Source organism: Panicum virgatum, chromosome 7K (genome assembly GCF_016808335.1).
Source record: "Panicum virgatum strain AP13 chromosome 7K, P.virgatum_v5, whole genome shotgun sequence".
NCBI lineage: Eukaryota > Viridiplantae > Streptophyta > Magnoliopsida > Poales > Poaceae > Panicum > Panicum virgatum.
Genome location: NC_053142.1, coordinates 52,574,517 through 52,591,009, shown reverse-complemented (window position 1 = coordinate 52,591,009; position 16,493 = coordinate 52,574,517). Strand labels below are relative to the sequence as shown.

The 16,493-nt window shown below is 41.2% G+C and overlaps 1 protein-coding gene across 1 annotated transcript; it reads right to left on the bottom strand.

The window, feature by feature from the left end:
• Positions 1 to 5,283: 5,283 nt before the first annotated feature.
• On the bottom strand, positions 5,284 to 16,095 carry LOC120642213 (transportin-1). The gene is made up of 29 exons (XM_039918667.1): positions 15,709 to 16,095; positions 14,182 to 14,469; positions 13,982 to 14,071; positions 13,644 to 13,721; positions 13,486 to 13,566; positions 13,207 to 13,257; positions 13,009 to 13,094; positions 12,684 to 12,750; positions 12,541 to 12,597; positions 12,415 to 12,444; positions 11,769 to 11,828; positions 11,541 to 11,657; positions 11,137 to 11,250; positions 10,632 to 10,730; positions 10,310 to 10,435; positions 10,119 to 10,193; positions 9,938 to 10,009; positions 9,708 to 9,818; positions 9,299 to 9,382; positions 8,094 to 8,201; positions 7,293 to 7,394; positions 7,150 to 7,212; positions 7,007 to 7,081; positions 6,692 to 6,763; positions 6,481 to 6,605; positions 6,296 to 6,347; positions 6,142 to 6,210; positions 5,980 to 6,039; positions 5,284 to 5,883 (listed from the first exon to the last, which is right to left on the bottom strand). Exons 1-29 carry the CDS (start codon positions 15,883 to 15,885, stop codon positions 5,800 to 5,802), a joined length of 2,673 nt encoding a protein of 890 aa, XP_039774601.1. The 5' UTR covers positions 15,886 to 16,095; the 3' UTR covers positions 5,284 to 5,799.
• Between the last annotated feature and the right edge of the window lie 398 nt (positions 16,096 to 16,493).

Below are 16,493 nucleotides of genomic sequence, written 5' to 3'. Positions count from 1 at the left end.
TAGGTACGTGTTACATTTGTCACATATTTTAATTGTTTCGGTAACCGTTTGTTCTAACTTGATGTTTCATTTTCGCGATGCAGGCTACGCGCTTCAGGTCTTCTCCTGATTACGCGACTTGTGGAGGGAGATATGGCCGACCCTGCACGTCGACCTAGGGACAGGGCTCCACGGTTTCAGTTCGACATGTCCCTCCTCGCGGCACTTCTCGACCGTTGGCGTCCGGAGAACCATGCACTGTTCCTTACTGCAACTGCCCTTGTCACAAGAAGAAGGGCTCTGCCCCTCCGGCACCACCGCCTGCACCACCTGCAATGGGTGGATACTGCGGAGAAGGCTCAACGCAGTTTACTATGTGGGGGTACGGCTATTAGGACTACCTAGTGCTAGTGACATGCTGCATCGTTGTGTTTGTTGTGTTTTTTTAAATTACCTAAGACATGTTAGCTTAGTTCAGAATCTGTTTACCGTAGTTGCAACGGGTTCTGCCATGCCACTGCATGTCTGATGTGTGTTTCATTAACGTTGTATTATGATGTAATTCATATGGTTTACATTGTGTAATGCAGTTTTTAGTTCTTAATTCTTACCGTTATATTTGATGTGAGTAATGATAATCATGTCTTCCGAATCTATTAGCGATCATGTCTCTCCTTTTTTATTTTGTTCTTGCCTTGGGTGCGCTTATTCCTAGATCTATTCTCGAGATAGATTGCATGGGGTGTTCTTGTAGCTATGGTGGCTAGGAGTTCATACCGGATCTACCCAAGGGGGTTCGACACGTCTAGCGTGCTTCGGGTGCTTTTGTCCAAAGGGAGCGTCGTGACAGGGCATGACCTGAGTAGAGGGGTTCCCGAGGGGTTGGATTGGAGGTTTTGATTTAAGGATGCATGGTTTATTTGCTTGATAGCTTGAACTACAACTAGATGACGATAGGCCTAGTCATGTCTTTGGTTTTGCTATGGTTACGCCTATGTTCATGGATGAGATCAACCTTTACACAATACTCATATCTATTAAAGGTTTACTCTATATGTCATGCTTCATGTTAGGATAGATCCGTTAGATTAGATGGAAAACCTTAGTTAGTTCTTTGTCGATCCACGGATTGATAAACCTTGAGGGAGTACTCTAAGGGAAAAGCTACCATAATCCGTGCGCTTGCGGTACATAAATTGGGGCGCTAAGGAGCGTCAACACCTCACAAATTTTAAGTTATCATGTCCTGCCAACTAAACTTTGCACTGTCCCATGTCATGTACGATTGGTGGTGGGTCTATGAAATTAGGGCGCCACCAATTTTCCTTGGCTAGACATGTTTGTATCGGATATTTACATGCATAAAGGTTGGTTATCTTGATAAGGTTATCTTAACGGTTAAGGATCTTGGGGTATAAAGATTGGGAGCCGAGACATAGAGATGTCACCCAACAACAAGAATCATATGTGATATGATTAACAAAGAGTTACTTACCGATCTATTTAGTCTTCTAGCGGTGATGCTAAATCTCACTAGTCGACTTGATAGTTGTGGGTCTTGAATCACTAAAAATTAATAGAGGGATATTGATTTTAGTGGGAGTAAATTCTGTTAATTGCTTAATATTGTTTACTCCATCATGAATACGTTTGTTTTAGTATTTTGCATTATTATTTTGTTGTAGATCATGGTCCGCAACAACACCCAATTCTTTTCATTGCGTTCGGTCCTTGAGAAGGACAAACTGAATGGGACTAACTATGCGGATTGGATCCGCAACCTGAGAATTGTTCTCAGGGCAGAGAAAAAGGAAGATGTTCTGGATACCCCTTTACCAGAAGAGCCTACTGATGATGCACCTGCCAAGGAAAAGACTGCTTACAGAAAAGCTTGTGACAACAATCTGAAAGTAAGCTGCTTTATGCTCGCTTGCATGGAACCTGACATATAGATGCAGTTCGAGACAAACCATGAGGCACACAATATGATCGTGGTGCTTCAGGACATGTTTCAAACTCTAGCCAGGACTGAAAGGTTCAATGTGTCCAATGCCTTTGTCGAGAGCAAGCTGGCAGAAGGCGCTGCAGTGGGTCCGCATGTAATCAAGATGGTTGGTTAGACACAGAGGTTGGAGAAGCTGGGCTTCCCACTTGGCCAAGAGTTGGCCACTGATTTCATTCTCGCCTCTTTACCACCAAGCTATGGGAATTTCATCTCGAACTACCATATGCATGGGGCTGAAAAGGGCCGGGCTAAACTGTGTGGCATGCTCAAGACAGCAGAGAGTGATATCAAGAAGAGCACAAGCAGCGGCCATGTGATGGCTGTCCAGAACAAGCCTGCTTTCAAGAAGAAAGGTTCTTCTTGGAAGAAGAAGGGCAAGACTAAGGTTGCGAACCCTAAGCCAAGCCCTGCACCCAAGGTTAAATCTGGACCAACTGCAGAAAATGAGTGCTTTCATTGTCACGAGAAGGGACACTGAAAGAGGAATTGCAAGCTGTACCTCGCCTCGTTGAAGAATCATTCTTCCACCTCAGGTACATTTGTTATTCATATTACATAAATATTTCTCGTTGATTCTTATGTTAATTCTTGGATATTTGATACCGGATCGGTTGCTCACATATGCAATTTGATGCAATGACTAACAAAGAGTAGAAGCGTTGGAAGAGAAGAAGTTGACTTCCGCGTCGGCAATAATGCAAGAGTTGCTGCTGTGGCCGTCGAGACGATGCAATTTCACCTACCGTCAGGATTTGTCTTGAAGCTTAGTAATTGTTATTTTGTTCCAAGTTTGAGTCAAAACATTCTGTCTCCTTCATGTTTGATGAAGGAAGGATATGCTTTTGCGAGTGAAAACAATGGTTGTGCTATCTATAAGAATAATATGTTTGTGCCTTTTGCGTCCATTGTGAATGGGCTATTTGTTTTAAATCTTGATGATTCACCTGTCTGTAATATTAATGCTAAAAGGTCTCGACTTGCTGATTTGAATCCTACCTACATGTGGCATTGTCGTCTCGGTCATATAAGTGAGAAACGCATGAAGAAGCTCCATCTGGATGGACTTCTAACTTCGTTTGATTTTGAGTCATACGAGACATGCGAAGCTTGTTTGCTAGGCAAGATGACCAAGACGTCATTCACAGGTTTTCCAGAGAGAGCATCGGACATACTGGAACTCATACATACTGATGTGTGTGGACCAATGATCTCGACTGCTAGAGGTGGATTCCAATACTTCATAACTTTCACTGATGACTTGAGTAGATATGGATATGTCTACTTGATGAAGCATAAGTCTGAAACCTATTCATGAAAGGCAACTTGTATTGATTAACGATTATGTAAATTATTTGTGAAACTCTTTACTTGTATGGATATTCTAAAGATATTCCTAGTCAGAGTTCATGCATGAACACACATGAATATTAGACTAGCACATGTATTAGTTGATGACTATGTTTCACAGGTCATGGACATGGAGATGTCAAACTAATAGTGTGAACTCATGTAGGACATGAGTCTGAACTGACCCAACACAAGAGATGGTGATTTCTCATTATACAATATATACGTTGTGTCCTTAGACCTGAGATTGTCGCATGTACTCACGATGTGAATTGACTTACTTAGGAGCCATCAAACGCTACTCCGTTACTGGGTAGTTATACATGTGGTTTTCGGGTTTGCCAAGAAGCATGTTGTGAGACATGGACAGTCGAGATGGGATTTGCCCCTCTCTACCTGAGAGAGATATCTCTGGGCCCCTCGAGTGATTCAAATCAAAAAGTGCGTGGCCATGTGAAGGTTAAGAGTTAACTAAGGATCTGAATCACGGCATCGAGAAAGAGAAGTCAGCTTAGAGCAAGACCAAATATCGTGAGGCAAAAGGAACAACATGTATATGACATTGTGACGGCTCGTCTGATATGATCTTTGCGTGCGTTTAGGAGTTGACATGTCTTGCTAGAGGCCGTTGTCTACTATTGGGCCGTGGAAGAGTACTCGGACCATGTCTATTCGCATGTGAGCCCATAAAGTCACACACTTAAGGGAAAGAAGCCTGATAAGCATGAGATCCAAGTTAGACTGGGCTTTGGTGCACTAATGGGCCTCGTTAGGCCAAAAAGGGGCGCCTAAGGTGGAGCCCAAGGAGAGTCCACCTAGGGAGCGCCCCCAAGGGCTATAAAAGCAAGAGGGGCGCCCAAGGGGTCTAACCCTAGCCCCTCTTCTTGGTCGCCGCCCCCTCTTGCTTGCCGCCCCTACTGCGCGCCGAAGTCCTAGGTCGCTCTCACAGATCTAGCAGTCCGGAGCGCGACGCTTCTTCCCGTACGTGTGGATACCTTGGAGGTGCCGCATCTGCTGCACAGGACGAGCCGCACGTGAGGAGATTCTCGCAACTGCACTGTCGGCTTCCATCTGCACTACACCGACGCGCTACAGAAGTTCCGCACCCGCGCGTCTAGTGATAATCCTGTGATCTATAACAGCAGTAGTTCCTGAGTATGGGTAGAAAATTTTGTTTTTAGGTGCCCATTTCCCTACAATATCCTCCCTACGGACCAGATAATTTTGAATTTTCTAAATACTTCATCCTTTTAAATTATAGATCATTTTGGCAAATCTAAATATATAGATTTTATTATGCATCTTGACACAAATGTATATCTAGATGTATGGCAAAATCTATGTCTCTAGATTTGCCAAAACGAGTTTTAAATTATAGATCATTTCAGAAATCTAGATATATAGATTTTATTATGTATCTAGACACAAATGTATATATCTAGATGCATGGTAAAATCTATGTACCTAGATTTGTCAAAATGACTTATAATTTAGAATAGATGGAGTATATAATTTTTACAATACATAGATATATGATGTCTATATTCATAATTATAATTATATATACAAAACAAAAAACATATAATTAGAAACAGAAGGGTAATAATTAGTATCATATCTGCAATGCAACTCCCTCATGTTTCAAATTATGAGTTGTTTCAACTGTCTAATATATGAAAACCATAACATATATCTAAATATATGGTAAATATACTCTTAAAAAGTCAAAACAAACCACTAACACAATTTAGAAACCACTAATATAATTTCAAACAGAGAAAGTACATGCTAACATAATGCATGTTTTCTTAGCACGATTTGACTCCTTAGCAACCCCTCGCACTCTCCCCTCTTCTCTCGGTCGCATGCTTTCTCCCCTAGGCCCTAGGAGCTCACTTCATGATGATACGAAAATAAGGCCAGCGTATCATGGTAAAAAAGAATTATAAACATTTGCAGGAGAGAAAGAGACCTGATGAATCATTTATTATGAGGCAAATGAATGGATTATACAATCCTTCCTGTCAACAAGACCAAAAGCACAATCTTACACCGACCAAAAAGGAAGACAATTACACGCTTTTGCCAGTGGAATGACAAAACAAAACCAAGTCCACTGACTCGACCAACCAAACAATACAAATCTCAGCATCCTGTCGTGGTAGGTAAATATTCTTTTACCACTACTATTTCTGTCCATCTCGTTCGCTCCTCTGTGGTAATGCTGTGCTGTGCACCCGCACCAACTAGTGGAGTAATAATCAGTCTACAATGGGAGTCCCCAACCAGCCAACCAGCCAACTGCGCACAAGAAGCTAATACATGTAGAATGCATTCACACTCACACTCGATGACCCCAGACAGACAGGCTTGCCCAATCCAGCTTCATGGCTCTTCCTGCTCCTCTGTCTCCACAATAATGCTGGGATGCGGTAAATAAATCACAAGACCTCAATTCTCGCCATCGCTTATACTCCGTACCGAGCTAATCTCTGCACAACTGCTGGTTCAAGGGTGGCCATGCACTGCTCCCACCCACTGTTCCCAAGCAACTACACCAAAACCAATTCCCACCGTCAGTTTATTTATCTCAGCGTCGCATACGTGCGTCGTGCGACTGCGGAGGACGGCAAAGAGGCCAGCTTTACCTGCTTGTAGCCATTCATAATCTGACACACCTCACTGTGAAGACCTTCACTTTTGATCTCCTGCACACACATCAAATTAGCCCACGTTGAATCTGACAGGGCTATAGGTCAAAAAAAAAAAAAAAAAACAGGATCTAACAAGAATCAAGAATCTCAACTCACAGTCCAACTTGCACAGGCCTGGCAGATGTAAGCTAGTGAACCCACAGCTCCTGAAGGGTTTGCTGCCACCTGGCATGGAAAACCCAAAGAGTATTTCAGAAGAAAATCACGCAGATAGGAAGAATGCAACATTAATCAGGAGGGGCGGATGTACCATTGCACACAGGCCATGAAACGCGTCCTCTTTCTCAAAATCATCTCTGATCCTGGATTAGACCAAAAGAAACAAGTTTCATACATCATGCAGCAAAAAGCATACACTTGAAAACCACATCACCGAATCCTTCCTTCTTGTCTCTTTGGTTGTACTATAGAAACTCCAGAAAACCTAGTACTTACATGCACAAGGCACTGCACCACGCTTGCATGAAATGGTCCATATGAGGGGCCATGATGTCTGGGCAGACCCAGCTAAGCCTCCCAAGAGTGATGGCACTATTTTCAATAAGTGACTTGTTCAAACCCTGTCAATGTGAAGGTGGGAAAATATAGCCATTTAGCTGAAATCTAACACGAAAATATGACATAAGGGGCCTTAAAATTCATTTACCTCTGGGGACTTTAGAATGGGAACCAAGCAAGAAACAACATTGATCACCACAGGTTCGATTTCTTTGCCAATCTGTAAACAAAAAATCCGTCACATGTGTACGAAATTTCACAAATATCAATGAAATGAGCATACAAGGAGATGACCTCTGTGGTGGGCCAGTGCACAACAACTTATAAGTGACATGTACCAAGAGGAAACTCATGCCAAACGGTTTGAACTTAGCAGCGGTAAAAAAAAAGAAGGTATTCTGTGTTTTGAAAAAGAATTTGGTGCAGCTGGGTTAAGCAAAAAGGTATACAAGTATGCACAAACCTTGATTGCTAATTCTCCAATAGCCCAGCAAGCATTGTTAGCGACTGATACAGCATCCTTCACGGATTGAGGGCTCTGCAGCATCATTGTGTGTGAGGCATCAAGATAATGATAACAACAGATAGACAGCAGGATATGCTTACCAGTTGCTTTGCTGCAACAGTAAGGAATTCTTGAAGGCGTGGATGCAAATGTATTGGGCAAACCTAGTACAACAAAGAGGGTTTAATATTTAATAAGGTGAAAAATTATCTCGATATGTGAGCTATGGTGAATTGCAGTCAACCCTAGAAAGATCTCCAAGGAGGGCAAGAGCACTTTGTCGAACATCTGCTGCCTCATCCATGCAGCATTGCAAAAGTAGATCTCTCAAATTGCTCTGTGCAACCTACAACAAAATAAAGATCACAAATATATCAAACTGCTGCTGATTTTGTACAAACTTTTAAGTATCTAGTCAGCACATGGAGGACAAGCAATAATCAGAACAATTATCCTTCAAAATTGTGATAAGTGCCATTGACACATTTTATCTGTCCACGATCCAAGTAGCATGACCGTGCCAGTGCACTGCACCACAAGGCCAAGGACATTCTAGAAACTTTGATCCATTCTCGCTTAATGAGAGCACATACAAGCCCATGGCCCATCCTTACATAGACGGGGTGCCTTAACCTTTAAGAAATTTATCTCTTAAATTAAGAAAATAGAAAACAACTCAATCGAAACTGATCTAATCTCTAATGTAACATAGCCACCCCGGGCCAGGTGTCAGCAGGAACATGCGGCACTATGCACCTGAGCAGTACTGTGTGCGGACAATATGCTGGCCCTAGCGAGCTTCAGTGCTGACCTTCTTCCTCCCATTGAGAGAAATGAGTGTAAACTCAGTTTTTTAGAATCCAGGCCACTTAGGTTTAAGAGCTCACCAGAATAGCACATGCACATGTGGCCATCCCATGGCTAGGCCTCTAATATAGTATAGCCGTGTGCTAGAACGCAAGCATGTGGCCATGAAAGTGGTGTGTATGCGTCTAGAATGTAGTTGGAAGAAAACAAGAGATCATATCTGAAAAGAAGAACTTACGAGACTTTCAATACCAGCACCAAGACCTTCTGCGAGTCCTGACAGTAGGTCCAATGAGCAGACAATGAATTCTCTATCATACAACGAGCCAGCTGCCGTAGGATCAATCTGCACATAGAAAGAAGATCCAAAAAGAAACAGAAATTTTGATCAGATCATATATGTAATCAGATCTTGTAGCTTATCATATTGATTTTCCTTTCAGGTGACGTAGATCCAGGGTACTCAGACAGCACATTACAATGGGGAAAACAATTTCTGTGCTTATGAGTTACCAAAATATATCAAAACAGTATATAGAACATGTAACTACTAAGTGAGCATCTAATTCCTTCCACAAACCATGAAACATTATACTCGGTTTCACAATACTGTGAAACAGGTAGAACACAGTCTTGGATGATTAGATAATTTCTTTAACATGATATAAAAAAATCGGTCAGTGGGGGAAAGACCGCCCCACAGATATCTATAGGCAGAGAAGACACTTAGACACCGGCCATACTAGCCGGGAGAACCCCCAAACCCAGGCCTCAACCTTATAGGTCCGCACTAAAATCTGGGCCGACCACAACCCTGGTTTGGTTTACATAGAAATTTGATATTCACAGCAAGTAGATCATTTGATATTTTGATGAGTGTGGTTGTATAGTAAAACTATGGTTGCAATGAAAAGTGTTGGTGTATATTGAGCCCATGTGTATAGAGGCCCATCTAGAGGCCCATGTGTAGGTATTATATATACCCACCCTTCTAGGGTTGGAGGAATACAGAAATTATTCTCTCCTTTTTGTGCTCTCATTGTACTCTCATTTTGTCCAGTCTTGAACACCGCTGCGTCGGTTGTTCAGACTGCGGGGGGGGGGGGGGGTTAGCTTTCTTGTTGTCCAGTCTTGAGCACCGCTGCGCCGGTAGTTCAGACTGCGGGGGGGTGTTGGTGTATATTGAGCCCATGTGTATAGAGGCTCATCTAGAGGCCCATGTGTAGGTATTATATATACCCACCCTTCTAGGGTTGGAGGAATACAGAAATTATTCTCTCCAATAAAAAGGAACAAGAAAACATCATTGTCTGGTCTTGCAACAAACAAATAAATGGGACAATGAACTCCACAAAGTTGAACACTTGGGTTCAGATGAACAAATCACAGAGCATGACTCAAATATGTTAAATAGGATCTCCCAGAAGAAAAGATTGGACAGACCTTTGCCAACTGTTGGGATTGGATAAGATTGATGCACCTTTGAAACACTGGTTCTGCAAACTGAGCAAACCCTGGTCCTAATGCCTGAAAAGATTTAATATAGGACTGAAGTCTCAATGTTGTATATGAGCATCTTAGGAACAGCTCAGGAAAAAAAATTCAACACTGCAGGCAGCAGGTAGTTGCTCTAATTATTCACATTCTTCTAGTTTGGCACCAAGATAAGCAACTAAAAGCAACTCCTATTCCCAATTGTTACATTCGAATTAAATCTTCAAGAACGCTAGAAAGACTATCGAATTTTCATCAGGATGATTTGTTTACAGTGCTAAATTTATAACCAAGATAGTCAGAAAGAAAATTATAACACCATTACATAGATGATTTGCACAGATTAAAATAACAGCACCTGTGCAATAGATGTAAAGCATTCAAGGAGAGGAAATAGATCTTTGTCAGAATTTTGGAGTTGCTGCCACTTCGTGATTAAAGGCGGCATAAATATATCTAGATATTTCGCCTGCATAGCATCTTAGAAGAATTAGTATCTTCACAAGGAACCTACAAGGGAACACTGCGGCAAGAAGTGTGAAAGAACTGAATTAATTCTTGATGATATAAGAAACCAGAGAAGAATACCTGATTTAGTTCTGCACCAACTGCATCAGCAAGAGTACCAAGAGCATCATAGAGTATCCGGAGATTTCGTTTCTGCTCAGAAGCAACACATAAAGCTAGAAATGAGAATATGAGAGCTGACATAGCAGTGATTGAACATCCAGTGCATTCACAAAATAAGATTATTTAAATTTTGAATAACCTGGTATTTTCCATAGGCACACATGAGGTGCTGCAAAATCACTTCCAAGTGTGGCACTAATTCTTCTGCAGCTTCCTGAAAACAGAAAACCAATATGTACACATGAGGTGCGGCAATGTTACTTGCAAGCACAACATTATTTTTATGCAACTTCCTGAAAATAGAAAAGCATTCTAATATATGCAAATAACCTCTTCAAGAGTTGCAAATGCTGAACAAGCAGCCTCTTGGACTCTTTTGTTAGTATCCAATATCCTTCTGAGCAATCCCATGAGAATCTTATCGAATTGTTCGCGTCCATTTGGATGATCAAGGCTCTGCATCGGAGAAAAGAGCAGTTCAAAAAAAAACCAAAAGTGCATAAATTAAAATGCAAAAATGACCATTTCTGAAAGATGATGCATAAAAGCCAACTCCACATTCCTAAAACATGATTTGAACAGAATGAGCTTCTAGTGAAACCCTAGGATGGCAGGAATAAGAATAACATCAGGGAGGATAGTGCCCTGTTACCTGAACAATGAATTTGCTGTACCGAGAGAGAGTCCAACATGTAATACTCCGTATAAGAGGAAATTTGTCGTCAAGAAGTGGTATGAGGAAGGCAACAATCTGCATTTCAATCAGGACATCTTATACAATGTACAACATATATAGCAAGCGAGACACACAAATATACTAATGTATATTTTGAGTTCAGATTTATCCTGTGGACACTAAGATTGCAACAATAACATGCTCCTGCAAGAATTTTAAAATTGCCACATATAGTAGCAATTCTACAGCTATGTTTTCAAGGGCTCATAGCATATTCAAGCATTTAATCTATATAACAGCCTTATGAAACAAAATATAAGAAATGGCATAATTATAAAAGAGGATTTAACATACAGTTAGCTACCACAATGATATATTTACTCATTTGTTTTGTACCATAAAAGAAAAGAAGGATTTGGCTAATAATCTTGCAGCACATATGAACATAGCCACAATTATCCATTACTACTTATTAAATTACCTGAGGAAGGTGGGGATATAAACCAGCAATGCATCCTTCTGCTATAGCACCAAGAGATAAAACAGCGGTTTCTCTTTCTTTCCAAGAATCATCATCTGTTCGAGCTAAATTTTGCTGCAAATTACAAAAATTGGTGTGCATTTAGTCACTAATTTATTTTTAGCAGCAGACAACTTTCAGGAGTGGCTTTTGGGGCTTTCCTGTCATGCTAGTTAACTAAATTTTCAGTGACTATGGAGGACTTTCACATTGCTATTCAAGTAAAGACAAAGTCTGAACAGTAGGGTTAAAAATGAAATCATAAACCCCATGCTTTTCCACAAGTCATGCAAAAGGTGTTCAGGCCATTTCAGTAGTTGTTTTAACAAAATCACCATTACCAAACTACATGGAGTCCGAGTTACCTCAATCAAAGGCATTAAAGTTGGAAGGATGTTGTCGCCAAACACGTTAGACAGGACATCCAATCCAGCAGCACTACACTTCCTTAAGTTCCAGACATTTACAGCATCATCATCATCCTGTTCAAATCACCAGTATTTTTTTTCAAAATTTAAATCAATGAGGTGGCCAAGGATGGCAATAGCCATCAAAATCAAATGGCTTAACAAGAGAGAAAATTCTAAACTCACATCATCTTCTCCAGTTTCAGATCCATGCAATCGAGAGGCATGGAAGCGGGGCTTCAAATCCTGTTACACATTGTCTACATCTCATTACAGCAAGAAATTAAAGCACATAAACGTCAAAAGATTAAAGGCTCAACTAAGTCAACCACATTTGCAGCACTGGCATATTACAAGAGGCTACCATTATTCTTTATAATGCTATAGATAATTGACTTCCAAAATTTTCCAACTACTGAAAAATCCTCAGTATGCTATATGCAGGATGAAGAACTTTGCAGCTACTGAAACTCAGCAGTACCCGACTGCAAGATTGAGCTTTCCTATTAGGTAAAATGCAGGAGAATGGTCAGTGCATTGCCAATGCACCACTCCACCTCCCACCCAAAAAAATAGATCTTGTTGCCACTTGTGAAATGAGCTAAAGCCTAAAGCTCGAATTGGAACAGGTCTAACCACTATGATGAATGGCCACAAATGGAGCCATCCATATCCCTTCGGCTTCTACCTTGTCTTTAAAAAACTAGGAATCCCTCGAGGAGGCATTCCTCGAGGAGGCCACCTCAAAGGGAAAGCAAGCACATTCAAATGCAGGCAGTAGGTTTAGGCCATTATCAGCTACGAAAAATTGCTCAAAAAGACCATAACCAACCTGGTCCCTGTCCGGAAAGGATTCGTCTTCCTGAAAAGGAAATATATATGGTATTTATCAGAATAAGCAATTGTCACTGATGACCCACTCTGATCTAACATGAAAGATGATAAAAAATTACCACACCTCAGCATCAGCAAGTGACTCATCGTCATCAGCATAAACCATGTTCGACAACAATGTCTAGGGGAAAACATGTGAAGTGTAAGAAATTGTATCCAGCTCCAAGGTACAGCTGCACTAATCTGAACTATGAGAAAGACATATACCGGGATTAATCGTGGCAAGAATTCCCGTAAACCTTCTGGAGGCATGCTAACATCACAGTATGCAGACCTGAAAGGTTTAACAGTTAGAACATTAGTAGATAGTTTAGGAGATATCAAAAGGCTTCTAATTCTTAACCATAAAATTAGTTACTCAGACTTAGTTTTGAATTTGAACATGTCACTAATAAAATGAGCAGAAAAATTAGTGAAATTCAAGAGTTAGAAAGACCATCACATTACTACAACTCAGATTCAGATAGTCAATGCTGAATCCTAGGTGCATTCTTTTTGCAGCCATAAGTATACTCAGTTACAAAAAACGTACCAGAATTCACAAGCCTCCAGAGCAACCTCATCATCTGAATCTTTATTGGCTTGTAGGATCAATTCGGTAACATTTTTTAGATGTGGCTGCAGTTTCATATCCAATATCACATACTCACATTCAGTATAACACTTCATGGGCTAATATTTATTAGGTGAAAGAAGGAAACAAATCTAATAGGCAGCAGACTTAATGTACCTCCAGAATTGATGGCCGCACTTCAATGAGCTGAACCCAGGCGGAACAAACCTACCAAAAGAAACAGGGAGGGTTCATGATCAGATGTGCAACTGGACAATCATGAATCTTGTGGACAAATCAGCTAAGAGCCTAAAAAAAATCCTACTTCAATTATGCAATAATAACATTTTGTATGCATTTCAATCTAACTCTCTAGCAAACAAGTAGCGCGCCATAATGTGCAATTCTCTTACAAGTAAGCTGGCATAATTGTAAGTAATTGTCTGCGGTGAATACCAGTTTCCGGACATCTGCTGAAGGGTCCTTTGCAAGGTTGAATAATCCCTGAAGATACTGATCCATGGACATGTAGAGTGCCTGTGTGAATCCAAAGTTCCAAACAATCAGTCAAGAGAATTGAGAAAGATAAGCTAAAGATGGGGCAGGACACATACCGATGGCATCACCACAATGTACTGGTTGATGCAGCCCAATGCTAGTTTTCTAAGACTTGCATGTGGTGATTGAAAAAACTGAAAAAACAAACAAACTGTATGTGTCAGCATGAAGCCACATAAACATTTTAAACCAGACTGTTCAAGCATTTGTAAGCCACCACAGTCCCCAGATCACATAAACATTTTAAACCAGACTGTTCAAGCATTTGTAAGCCACCACAGTCCCCAGATGCATGCTTAGCTGAATCACTGGCAACTGGTGTACAAAGAGATTTACAGAGCAGAAGTGAAAAATTGTGTAAGTAATTGGTTATTTCTGGATGTTGGGTATTGACCTGCAGTATCCTTGGCATGAATACATTGATCGGTCGTTCAGGCAAACCAGCAACATCAATGTCAAGCTCCTCAGGTACATCCTCACATATCTGTCATCAGAAAGCAAGATTCTGAGCATAGTAGCATACAAACTGTAAGACCCACTACATCATGCTTCTTTACTGCATCGAACCTCTAGTATGACAGGAGTGCAAATTACCTTGTATATAGCATCCATAGCACCTTCCATATGATCCAAGTCGTTACTGTCCAAACACTTGTGCAGGGCCTGAAATAACTCAATCCACCCAGCAACTCGAACAATTTGGAAAAGTACACTGATCACTGTTCCAACTGTGGATCTAATTGCCCTATTGGTTGCCCCGATACATGGTAACAACTCAGATTTAATATACTGCTGGGATGGAACTGGCATGGAACTGAAAGTCGCTCGCAGATTATTTTTCAGTAGAAGGCCAGCAGCCTGTCTAACTTCAATGGATTTCCCCTGGTACAAACAGTTTAACCAGATGTCAACTATGCCAAAGAAAACACAAGCTTGACCTACCATCATAGTCATATCATGAGAAATTTTTACTCCATAACTAAGTTTGACAATTTATGAACTACTTGCATGGCTATGTCTACATGTTCCAACACAAAAAATAAGGTTTCTGAAGACGAATAAGCAGGGGGGAAAACACAAGGGAAGCACACAACATTCCTCCCACATTGAATCCATGATCAAATGGACACCATGATCCAGTGACACAATTCGATGTTTATCACTATTTCTTATATTTGCCATCAAACATTAAATTAGATTCAGCAATTGCAAAACACAAATCGTAGGCAGAAAAGGAAAGTAAGTAGCGATCACCTTGGATGTGTTTTTCCATCACTGTTTCAGAGCTAGATCATATCGCCACTACAATATGGTTTCTATTGTGGCCAATTGCATAACATGTCCACTTCGTCCAACCCCTCAAGACATAAAACTATATTCCTATCCTATGATCTTATCCCTAACCAGAGTGCCAAGGAAAATGTTTTAGATAGAGGGAGCAAGCTGTCACCCACCTCTATGCAGTTATATCAAACGTAATGGGAGCATCACCAGTCAAAACTAACAAACAGTAGAACCCAAGAACCGCTCGAAACTAAAAAAAACATCAGAAATTCAGAATAAATAGCCATCTCAGCAAGTTTTTTATGTGCACTCATGACGCCTTTATTCTACTACACTATTCACACCATTTTTTTTGTGTGTGTGTGTGTGTGAATTTGAGAAGTTGTTATCCTAGCAAGCAGTATAGATATAAAAGATAAAAGGCATATTGGGCTTGTTAGTTACCAGATTGACGTGGAAACAAGCTCTCAGTTCTACTTTTTATTACCTCCCAGGCAAGTATCAGGGCATACTTGCATCGTTTAAGCCCTACTTGATTCTCTGACAGCACTACACGACAGCTCAAATTGCCCTCTCTTTTCCCCACCCTTGTGCGTGCACAAATAGCGACCTAACATCCGGTACTGAAACATCGGGATATCAATATCAATTCTGGATTAGAACTAGGCACATGCGATCCAAGCGCTAAACTCCAGTCGCGACCGAGTCAAGCAACAAGCTCGAACTCTCAGTAGCATCGGAGGAAAACATAGGCTTTGCTTACAGCACAGCGATCAGAAGAAGCTAGTGAGCGACTGGGGAGAAGGTGACAGGGGACGGGGGGGAGGAAGGGCGCACCTCTCCGCGGGCGAGGAGGAAGACGAGATAGTTGTTGAAGTCGGGGAACTGGCTGTAGTGCTGGAGCTGCTGCCAGATGCGGGCTTGGTCGGAGTTGGGGGAGATATGCGCCTCGAGGAGGGTGCAGATCTCGCGGAGCCCTTGCTCCTGCGGCTGCCATAGCGCCGGCGCCGCCATCGAAGATCACCGGGAGAGGGGCGGAGTCGGGGTGAGCGATGAGGAGGCGGCGGCGGCGGGGGAGGAGACGGAGGGGGAGGGGGAGGGGGGAGGAGGCGGAAGAAGGAATCGGCGGAAAAACTAGGAGTACTAGTGAAATGAAAAGCAGAGGGTTTTATTATTATTGTTGTTGTTATTATTATTATTATTATGGCTATATATTCATTCTTTCGTAACTTTTTTTTTTTGCAAACCTATCCTTGCTTCAGTTCTTCAAACAAGGCCGTAGTAGTTTATGCAAAAAAAATGAGATAACAGCCATTTTCATGTAACGCAACCCTTTTTGCAAAAAATGATTATTACTGAATATTTGTTCAGTAATTAATTGAGTCCAGCTACAAATAAAATGTTTTGATGGTAAGCGAGCACTTTATACTTTTCGAAATAAATGAAAAGTAAGTAAAAACTAATCTCATGTGTGCTATAAAAAATTATCACGATTCACCTTTACGACCTTTTAGCCTATTTTTATCGTAGTAATCCTTTCAATATCAGAAAATAGGTATTGTTCCACGATCATGTCATTAGTTCTAGTTGTTTTTTTTAGGGAAAGTGTATTTTTCATCCCT